Here is an 11,399-nt window from a genome sequence, read left to right as displayed (position 1 = left end):
GACGCTCTCACAAAGAGACGGGCTCTCTAAATAGTAATAAAAACGCTTCTAGCCTGGCCTTTTCCAACACCTTTGCCGTTCTCCTAGGAACCTGGCCACCCGCAGCTGGTGGGCGGTAGGAGGGCTAGGTGGACACACAGGGGAGCAGGGGCCCCGGTGGGGCGAGTCGGGGCCTGAGAAAGAGCCAGGAGCCCCAAGCAGATCAAGCTCTGCGGCAACCTAGAGGGGCAGAGGAGAAGGCACTGGCACCCCGCTCCGGTGATCTTGCCTAGAGAATCCCAGGGACGTGGGAGCCTGGTGGGCTGCCGTCTATGGGGTCGCAAAGAGTCGGACACGAGTGAAGCGACTTAGCAGCAGAGGGGCGGCGAGACGGCAGCGAGGGGAGTGGAGTTGCAGACAGGCAGACCCGGAGGGGCGGGGCGGGGCGGGGCAGACGGGGCAGGGGGGCGGTGCTGGCAGCTGGGAGGCAGAGCCTCGCAGGGACCTCGGCCGGCTTGGACCGCGGAAGCTGGACCAGCGCAGCCATGTTGGAGGCGTTGGGCTCCCTGGCGGCTGCCCTCTGGACCGCGCTCCGTCCAGGCACTGTCCTGCTGGGGGCCGTCGTCTTTCTCCTCTTGAGTGATCTCCTCAAAAGGCAGCGTCCAAAGAACTACCCGCCGGGGCCCCCGCGCCTGCCCTTCGTAGGCAACTTCTTCCAACTGGACTTTGAGCAGGGGCACCTGTCGCTCCAGCGGGTAGGAGCGGGCGAAGGTGCCCGCGCGCGTCCTGACCCTGACCTGCGGGACAGGGGCCATTCCGGGTACCGAGGGCGGGAGGATGGGGGTTGAAGCGGGGTGAAGCTGGCACCCGACTACACCCTTCTTTGAACCTCTCTCTTTTCCTCAGTGACTGGCATGATTACACCACCCGTGATTTCCCGGGGTGAAATATCGTTAACTGTTTACTATTGAGTGTGTTAGATAAGATGCGTTCTCTAAGTCATTTAACTGAAGGCCTTGTTACATACTATTGGGACTTTCTATTTATAATATGATCAGTTTATCTTTTTAATATTATCCTTGGGGAAAAAAATCCCGTATTTTGCCACTCGGTAAAATGGTGATAAATGCTATCTAAATCCTTACCGTTTTTCGGCTGAATTGCTCCTAACTCCACAAGGATTGAGCCCCCTCACATTTAGCCTCCTCAGCCAGCAGTCCACACTCACTCATCATTTTTAAATGTCACTCTTTGCTTAGATTTTGTTAGTGATCCCTGCTGCTTCCCAGAGTTCTTGTTCCTTAGGGAGCTACTTGAGGAGAGCGTGGCAATCCACTCTAGAACTCTTGCCTGGAGAATCCTATGGACAGAGGAGCCTGGCAGCCTACAGTCAGTCCATGGGGTCCCACAGAGTCGGACAGGACTGAAGCGACTTGGCACGCAAGGTGCCGGGAGCTACTTGGAACCCTTCTTGTAACCTCTTTCCATTTCTTTATTATCATCTCCCATCAGGGCTCCCTAATTGTGGCCATTCTGAATTCCTTAATATTTCCTCCAACATAAAAGCACTTTCTCAAGCACCTTCAGCTGCTTCCCTGCCTTTCATCCTAGGTATCTTGCTGACAGACAGCACTGTGATTGATGGTTGCGAACATTAAATAAAACAGTGAATGGTCAATACTAACACCGCTTATTATAGGTTCCCAACAAATAACAGTTCCCCTTGAACTGTAATTCAGTTCCCTGGAGCACTTTAAACACAAGTTTGTAATATAAACTCAAGTTCAGATAGAGAAGGTTTTTATCAACTTTCTGGAAGAAATACACAGTTTGTACCCTTTAAATGACGATTTGTCTCCATAATTTTAAAGCTTGTCCCCTTAACCTATCAGTTCAGTTCAGTTAGTTGCTCAGTCATTTCCAACTCTTTGCGACCCCCATGGACTGCAGCACACTAGGCTTTCCTGTCCATCACCAACTCCTGGAGCTTGCTCAAACTCATGTCCATCGAGTGGGTGATGCCATCCACCCATCTCACCCTCTGTCACCCCCTCTCCTCCTGCCTTCAATCTTTCCCAGCATCAGGGTCTTTTCTAAGGAGTCTAAGCCTGTACCTTTGCTTAATAAATATGTTATTTAACTTCCAAGTATTGGCAGATTTTCCTGTTTTCTTTCTGTTAATGATTTCCAGTTGGAGTCCATTATGGTCAAAGAACATATCTGATTTCAACTTTGAAAAAAGTATGTTAAAGTTGACCCAAGATAGAGTCCATACATACTTGGAAAAAAATGCATTCTGTCCTTGTTGAGTGGAATGTTCTGTACTACATCTCAATTAGACCTTAGTAGATGAATCGGTTGTTTAGTGCTCCTGAACCCTTGTTGACTTCTTACCTACTAATTCTGTCAATTACTAGGGGAGGCTTATTGAAGTCTGCAGCTTATAATTACAGGTTTCTCTGTGTATCTATTCAGTTCTGGTAGTTTTCTTGTATGTGTTTCACAGCTCTTTTATTTGGCACATATGCACTAAAATTGTTATGTCATCTTTGTGAATTTGTTATCTTATTATTAGGTAATGTCCCTCTTTTTCTCTGGTAATTTTCTTTCCCTGAATTTTACTTTATCTGGTATAGTATAGCCACACCAGCTCTCAGCTCTCTTTTGATTAATATTTACATAGTATATGCTTCTCTACTTATTTACTTTTAACCTACTTATATCATTATATTTGAAACATACAGGTGGGTAACTTTTTGTTCGTGCTTCTAATATCAAACATTTAATTGATGAGTTTAGATCATTTATATTTAATGTAATTATTGATTTGTTAAAACTTAAGTCTGCCAATTTATGATTTGTTTCCTATTTTTCACTTTGTTTTTTCACTCATCTTGTTTTTTCCTCTTTGTTTTTTCTCCTTTCTTCTCTTTCTGTAGGTCACTTGAATATTTTTTTAGAACTCCATTTTCATTCATCCATAGTGTTTTGAGTATGTTTCTTTGTATTGTTTTTTTAAAATGCTCGCTGTAAAGATTACATGCTGTGCATACGTAACTTATTCAGTAAGTATCACGGTTTACCACTTCAGGTAGAGTACACACATCTTAAACCTCTTTAGGTCCTTTTACCTTCCCCCACTTTGTAATATATAAATTATCTTAAATATTATCTCTATATACACTGAGAACCACCTCAGACAGTATTATAATTTTTTTTAACTGTCAAACACAGTGTGTTAAATTCAAGATTAGTCTACAGCGTTTACCCATTTCTCTGAAGAACTTTCTTTAGCCATTCTTTTAGAACTGGTCTGCTGAAAAAAAATTAGCTTTCCTTCATCTCAGAATGTTTTTATTTCATCTTCATTTCTGAAGTATATTATCACTGGATATAGAATTCTAGGTTGACAGTTTCTTTTATTAAACCCTTGAAAATGTAGTGCTACTTCTTTCTGGCCTAGGAACTAGTGTTCCTCATGAGAAATCTGCTGTAATTTGAACTGTTGCTCCCCATAAGTAATGAATTGTTTTCCTCTACATGCTTTGAAAGCTAGGTTTTCTTAGTTTTTAGATTTCAGAAATTCAATTATATGCCTTAATGTTGAATTCTTTGGATTTATTGGGTTCACTCACAACTTCTTGCCTCAGTCAGATTTAGTAGTACCAAATCTGAGAATTTTTCAGCCTTTATTCCTTCAAATATTTTTTCAAGTCCATGTTTTTTCCTTCTGGTACTCTTTGGCACTGATGACACAAGTGCTAGATCTTCTCCTATTCTAATATCAGTCCCTGAAGCTCAGTTTTTTATCTTTTCTCAGTCTGTTTTCTCTGTGGTGTTCAGATTGGACACTTCCTGCTGATGTCTTCATTTTCACTGATTATCCTGTCATTACCACTTTGCCATTGAATTGCTCTAATGAGTTTTTGTTTAGTTATTGTTTTTCAATTCTAAAATTTCTTTTTTGTTCATGTGTATATTTTCTGGCTCTTGGTTAAGATTTTCTATTTAAAAGTTTTTCAAGAGTGTAATTGTTTATCAAAACATGTTTTCAATAGCTGGTTTAAAGTCTTTAATCTGTAATTACAGTATCTTTATCATCTCAGTATTGGTTTCAACTCATTCACTTTGAGATTTCTCTGGTTCTTGATAACATGAGTAATTTTGGACTCTGGACATTTTGTGTATTTTGCTACATGACTCTTTTATTTTTGCAGATAGTCAACCTGCCTATGTTTAGAATGTTCACTTTTGTGAATTGTGGTTCAAGTATCAATTTAGGTTATAAAGCCTTTGCAGTGCTGTATTGGTCTACTCCACTTATATATTGTTTACCTCAATAGGACTCTAACCCACATTCTCCTCGGTGCAGGCTGGAGAGAATGAGGATGGGGACAAAAGACTGGGGCCCCTCTGAGTAGGGTAGCCTCTTCCTTACTGCAGGGGGTGGGGAGAAGTCAGTAATCTAACCATATTATCTCCACGGAATATGGGTACCTCCTTATTTTTGTAGAGTTGTAGAAATCAGGATTTTGCCCACTGACTCCTTCAAGGAGTCTCTTTTCTGCAGTTCAGGGGTGAGATAGTTACAATTCAGCTTACAAACTCAGTAGGGAAGAAGTACTGCCTTGCTGTAGAGGCAGGATGAAGACAGGATGCAGAGACAGGATGAAGGCAAGTTTTCATGCATCGTTAGTACTGTAGCTTTCCATCAGGATGGGGGAGGGTTACATCTCTTATGGTATATTCTGTCCTGGTGGACCACTCTTTATCTGGTTCATTAGCTACAAAGAATGGGGCTTTATTGGTGTTAATTTTATGTGCCAGTTAGTATCATGATGCTGAGGAGGAGTAAAATGGGATGCTTTTACTCACTCTTGTCTGAAATCAGAAACTTGATCTGTGCCCTTGTTTTACTATTAAGATAGATATGACTAGAGAGGTTAAATGATTTGCCTCATATCATAAAACTGGCCAAGGATGATACTGAGCCTAGGGCCTTAACTCTGGCAAAAGATTTTTCATCAGAAGTGTTGTTTTATTTTATATAAGTTTGCAATTAAATATTTCTGGTTGTAAAAAATAGAGTTTAAATAATGTGATTTGGCTGTAATTGAATTTGCATTCAAGCAATTTGGAAACATTAAGCACTTATCATTATCTATCATTACCTATATATCTTTACTTACGTATCTACCAGTACCTATCATTAACTATCTGCTGTAATATTAACAGGGCTTTGCAGGTGGCTCAGTGATAAAGAATCTGCCTGCCAATGCAGGAGCCACAGGAGATGTGGGTTCAATTCCTGGGTTGGGAAGATCCCCTGGAAGAGGAAATGGCAACCCACTCCAGTATTCTTGCCTGGAAAATCTCATGGACAGAAGAGCCCAGTGGGCTACAGTCTAGGGATTGCAGAGAGTTGGACATGACTGAGCAACAGAGCAGACACTTAACATTAACTAGCTGCTAGGTCTTGTCTGTGGATTCATTTTCATTTAATCTTCACAAAAGGAACACAAGTTAGGAATCTTTTGATGTTTCCATTTTACCACTGAGGAAACAGGCTGAAAATAGTAAAGCAGTTAAGCTAAGTTATTCAGCATAGGTAATGGCCAAACAAGGCCTTGGACACATGATTATTTGACTCATATACTTATTCTCTACTGATGCTATCTGACTTTTCATGCTATAGGTAGAGGGTAATTGACTTATTCATGGGTTCATTTATGCAACAGACATTTGTAAAGTGCTTATCGTACAACCACACAATTGCACTCATCTCACATGCTAGTAAAGTAATGCTCAAAATTCTCCAAGCCAGGCTTCAGCAGTACATGAACCATGAACTTCCTGATGTTCAAGTTGGTTTTAGAAAAGGCAGAAGAACCAGAGATCAAGTTGCCAACATCCATTGGATCATGGAAAAAGCAAGAGAGTTCCAGGAAAAGATCTATTTCTGCTTTATTGACTATGCCAAAGCCTTTGACTATGTGGATCACAAGAAACTGTGGAAAATTCTGAAAGAGATGGGAATACCAGACCACCTGGCCTGCCTCTTGAGAAATCTGTATGCAGGTCAGGAAGCAACAGTTAGAACTGGACATAGAACAACAGATTGGTTCCAAATAGGAAAAGGAGTACGTCAAGGCTGTATATTGTCACCCAGCTTATTTAACTTCTATGCAGAGTACATCATGAGAAACACTGGACTGGAAGAAACACAAGCTGGAATCAAGATTGCTGGGAGAAATATCAATAACCTCAGATATGCAGATGATACCACCCTTATGGCAGAAAGTGAAGAGGAACTAAAAAGCCTTTTGATGAAAGTGAAAGAGGAGAGTGAAAAAGTTGGCTTAAAGCTCAACATTCAGAAAACGAAGATCAAGGCATCTGGTCCCATCACTCCATGGGAAATAGATGGGGAAACAGTGGAAACAGTGTCAGACTTTATTTTTCTGGGCTCCAAAATCACTGCAGATGGTGATTGCAGCCATGAAATTAAAAGATGCTTACTCCTTGGAAGGAAAGTTATGACCAACCTAGATAGTATATTCAAAAGCAGAGACATTACTTTGCTGACTAAGGTCCGTCTAGTCAAGGCTATGGTTTTTCCTGTGGTCATGTATGGATGAGAGAGTTGGACTGTGAAGAAGGCTGAGCACCGAAGAATTGATGCTTTTGAACTGTGATGTTGGAGAAGACTCTTGAGAGTCCCTTGGACTGCAAGGAGATCCAACCAGTCCATTCTGAAGGAGTTCAACCCTGGGATTTCTTTGGAAGGAATGATGCTAAAGCTGAAACTCCAGTACTTTGGCCACCCATGCAAAGAGTTGACTAATTGGAAAAGACTTTGATGCTGGGAGGGATTGGAGGCAGGAGGAGAAGGGGACGACAGAGGATGAGATGGCTGGATGGCATCATGGACTCGATGGATGTGAGACTGAGTGAACTCCAGGAGTTGGTGATGGACAGGGAGGCCTGGCGTGCTGCAATTCATGGGGTCACAAAGAGTCGGACACGACTGAGTGGCTGAACTGAACTATCATATGACAGACACAGTACAAGACAGTGTATGATGAAATGTATGGTATAAACTTTGTGGTAAACCAGGTGAGATGTCATTATGTGGGATCACTATGAATGGGAAGCAATGGAGACAGCTCCTATAGAATGCTGAATTTGGCCGACCTGGAAAGGAATCTTAGGCAAGAGGTTATATGGAGTAAAGTAGACGGGAGATTTTTAAATGGGGGAAGTGACATCAGGTAAAATGAAGTGAGAGGGCAGTGAAGAAACTGGCCAATTTATATGGCATGATGGGAACCATGAACCACTCTTATTTTTTCTCCTTTTTCTAAACTTTCTGTACCACAGCTACATGGCTTATTGTAGGAGCATGTTTTTAAGTAAGAGAAAATCTTACTGGACTGAAGTGGGAGAACCGTAGATAAGGTAAATAAATGTATTAGTGAGGATATACATGGAGCTGCTTGTAATAAAAAAAGGCCCCAAAATACAATCGTCAAAAAAAAAAAAAAAGATTGAAATTTATCTCTGTCACACAAGTAAGTTCAGATATAGGTCAGAAGACCAGGATTGGAAGACTGCTTTGTACCACAAGGTCATCTAGAAACCGCAGCTCCTCCTGTCTTATTGTTCTCATCCTACGACATCATCGTGCATAAGGTCCATTCCATGAAAAGGGGAAGGGGGAGGTGGTGAGAAGCAACTTTCCTGTAAGAACATCACCCAGAAGATGCACATATCACCTGTGCTCCCATTGTCAGGTGTCTCACTGGCCTCACCTGGAGAAGCTTGGGAATGTGGGTTTTAATTGGGATGTCATGTGGCCAACTAATCTTTAGGGAGTCTGTCACTCAGAAGAAGAGAGATAATATCTTCATACTTTCATTTAAAGATGAGACAAACTGAGCTATAAAGAGCCCAATTTTATACCCATCAGCTGTGCTATCTCTTTGCCTCTTTTTCTGAAAACAAAGAATGCATTATAGGATTATTATAAGAACTAATAAGTTCCTGAATATCAGTTTATTGCCAAGGTGCTTCGTGCATAGTTGATGCGTCTTCCTGTATCTACCAGCCACCCCCACCTTCTTCAAAAACTTATAGTAACAGATTCAAGGAAAAACCAGTCATTGGTTGCATACCAGGCATCACTTGTCTGGCCTGATTGCTGTATGGGCTTCATCCATCTACTCTCTGGCCACTTGCTCTCCATTCCTTTGTCCAGATCTAACCAGAGTCATTTTGCTAAAATACACTCTCAAATATATCAATAACAATAAATAATTTTATTATTTATTTTAGTATTGTGGTTACTTATCACCACCATCCCAAAGATGGAAACTACTAATAGCCCCCATTTTATAGATTTGAAAACTGGGAAAGAGAAGGTAAATAACTAAAGCAAAAACCACATAGAAAGTAACAAGCAGAAGCTGGATACAGATTTGTATAACTTCAAAATCCATGTTTTAAGCATTCACTGCCCTTACCTTCGGAGAAGGCAATGGCACCCCACTCCAGTACTCTTGCCTGGAAAATCCCATGGACAGAGGAGCCTGGTAGGCTGCAGTCCATGGGGTCACTAAGAGTCAGATACGACTGAAACTTCACTTTCACTTTTCACTTTCATGCATTGGAGAAGGAAATGGCAACCCACTCCAGTGTTCTTGCCTGAAGAATCCCAGGGACGGGGGAGCCTGGTGGGCTGCCGTCTATGCGGTCACACGACTGAAGTGACTTAGCAGCAGCAGCAGCAGCCCTTACCTCTCATTCAGTTTTCTAGCTAGAAACAAAACAAGATCCAAATTATTTCACTTGACATTAAGATATTCTTGGTCTAGTTCGCAGTCCCTTGTCAGGCTTGTTTCCCCTCTTCCTACGTAAACAAAAAGGTGTTTGTTTGTTTGTTTCCAGGAATGTATGCTAGTCTCTGGCCCCCTTCTGTGTTACCTACTTTCCCCCATTTGATAATTTATTGTATAGAATGGTAATACTAATAAGAACTGTTTACTTATCTGTATGCTCCATTAGATTGGGGGCATCTTAAACTTCAGGGCCTATACCCCCAGCAACGGGCCTTGACCTACCATAGGGTTTGTGCTCTTTAATGAACCTATACTGTAGTCAGAAAAGAGAGCATTCTTGAAGAGAATCCTGAAAGAGAGTCCTGAAAGCCCATGATTCCCTGTCTTTGCATTTGTGTATGCCGTTCCCACAGTCTAAAATCTTTGCCTTCACAATACATGTCCTTTTGCCGGTACCCTGACCTTCATTTACAGTCTGGCCCAAGTATCATGTCCTCTTGGACACTTTCTCCCAAATCTTGAGTGGAAATTGTTCTCCTCTTTCAATAGCTTCATACCCCTTGCCCCAGAATGGTAACATATATCATCTTCTATGCATTAGTTTTTTCCTGCAGTCAGCCTTCCCCAGGAAACTTTGACACTTCAGGAAAACACCATTGCATAGTGATCTGTGTATTGCCCCCACATATAACATAGCAATGTCAGAAGGTACCTGACAACTCCAAACCAGTTCATAAAAACCTGTTGGATTGAACTTGAATTTGATTCCCACAGGCTGTTCTCAGAAACCTAATATAATCCCAAGAACTACCAGTTAGACCAGCATTCTTAGCAGGAGTTTGTGGACCTCAGGGGACTGGTGAACTGCATTTATGCATAAATGTATTCACATGTAAAGGATTTTCCTTTACCAGATCCATGACATACTCTATATTCAAATGATTTTATTGCTTCAAAAATTGTATAAAATGCCATGAAGTTTTATTTCCTATGTCCTTATGTTTCTTTTTTGTGTTTTATTGGATAGAAGCACTTTTTAATTATAAAAGCAATACAAATACATTGAGTGACACATTTTGAAATATAATTTAATAAGTAAGAGAGAATCTTAGTCCTCCTTGTGTCCAGCCCGCCTCCAAACACACACACACACACATACACACACACTTGCCGGTAAGGATTAGAGCACAGACGCTGTCACTGCTAGTGGGAGTAAGAATTGGTGCACTCTTCCTTTTTTCCTCTTCTCTTTTTGTGTCTTTGTCTGTTGGTTTTTGGGTTTAAGAAATTAGATAAAGTAGTATCTTCCTCAACTTTATATTTCATGGTTCAGTGTCTTGTCTCACCAACTCAACACTTCTAAGTTTTTTGTCCTAAACATTTATTTTGCTCTATTTTATTATTTAAGTGCTTAATCTTACATGTGGGAATTTTATCCTTCATATGAAATTTCCTGTAACCTATCACTTTGATTTGCCTCTTATAGCTACTATGCTATTCCTTTTCTGTTTATTTTTCTGTTTTCATTTCTTAAGCCTGTTTTAGCCTCCTGAACCACCTTTTTTACACTACTGTGTTAATTTCTACTATACAGCAAAGTGATTCAGTTTATATATATATACACTTATTTATATATATATTCTTTTTGATATTCATTTTCACTATGGTTTATCACAGGATATTGAATATAGTTCCCTGTGTTATACTGTAGGACCTTGTTGTTTTTCCACCCTATGTATAATACTTTGCATCTGCTAATCCTAAATCCCCACTCCATCCATCTCCCATGCCCCACCTCGGCAACCACACATCTGTTCTCTATGTCCAAGTCTGTTTCTGTTTTGTAGAAGGAAATGGCAATCCACTCCAGCACTCTTGCCTGGAAAATCCCATGGACGGAGGAGCCTGATAGGCAACAGTCCATGGGGTCGCAAAGAGTCAGACACAACTGAGTGACTTCACTTCACTTCACTTCACTTCATTTACGTTATATTTTAGATTCCACATATCAGTGATACCATATGGTATTTGTCTTTTTCTAACTTACTTCACTTAGTATGACGTTCTCTAGGTCATCCATGTTGCCACAAATGGCATTATTTCGTTCTTTTTATAACTGAGTAGTAGTTCATTGTATATAGATACCACCTTTTCTTTAGCCATTCATCTGCCGATGGACATCTAGGTATTTTCCATGTCTCAGCAATTGTGAATAGAGCTGCTGTGAACATAAGGGTGCATGTATTGTTTTGAGTTATGGTTTTGTCCGAAAGTATGGCAGGAGTAGGATTGCTGGTCATATGGCAACACTATGTTAAGTTTTTTAAGGAAACGCTGAACTGTTTTCCATAGTGACTGGGCCTTCTTACATCCCCACCAACAGTGTAGGAGACCAACAACCTTATTTTTAACCTCTTTTTTCCCTTATACTGTCCCTTTCTTAACAACTTGTTTATTGTTGTACTTTGAAGTGTATTCTCTATATTACGAAATCTCAGATGACACTGGGACTTACGTTTACCTCCAAGTCAAGCCCTTGGCACAGTGACTGGCATGGTTACTTAAGAATTGGTAGACATCACC

The 11,399-nt window shown here is 41.0% G+C and overlaps 1 protein-coding gene across 1 annotated transcript in view; it reads left to right on the top strand.

Annotated features, from left to right (window-relative positions):
• Positions 451–11,399, top strand: part of LOC102190572 (cytochrome P450 2J2) — a 38,397-nt gene continuing 27,448 nt past the window's right edge. The window contains 1 exon segment of the mRNA XM_013962789.2: positions 451–734. Within this exon segment, the coding sequence (XP_013818243.2) occupies positions 525–734 (210 nt within the window). The 5' untranslated portion in view covers positions 451–524.

This window comes from Capra hircus, chromosome 3 (assembly GCF_001704415.2).
Source record: "Capra hircus breed San Clemente chromosome 3, ASM170441v1, whole genome shotgun sequence".
NCBI classification, from domain to species: domain Eukaryota; kingdom Metazoa; phylum Chordata; class Mammalia; order Artiodactyla; family Bovidae; genus Capra; species Capra hircus.
This window is presented reverse-complemented; position numbering and strand designations above follow the sequence as displayed.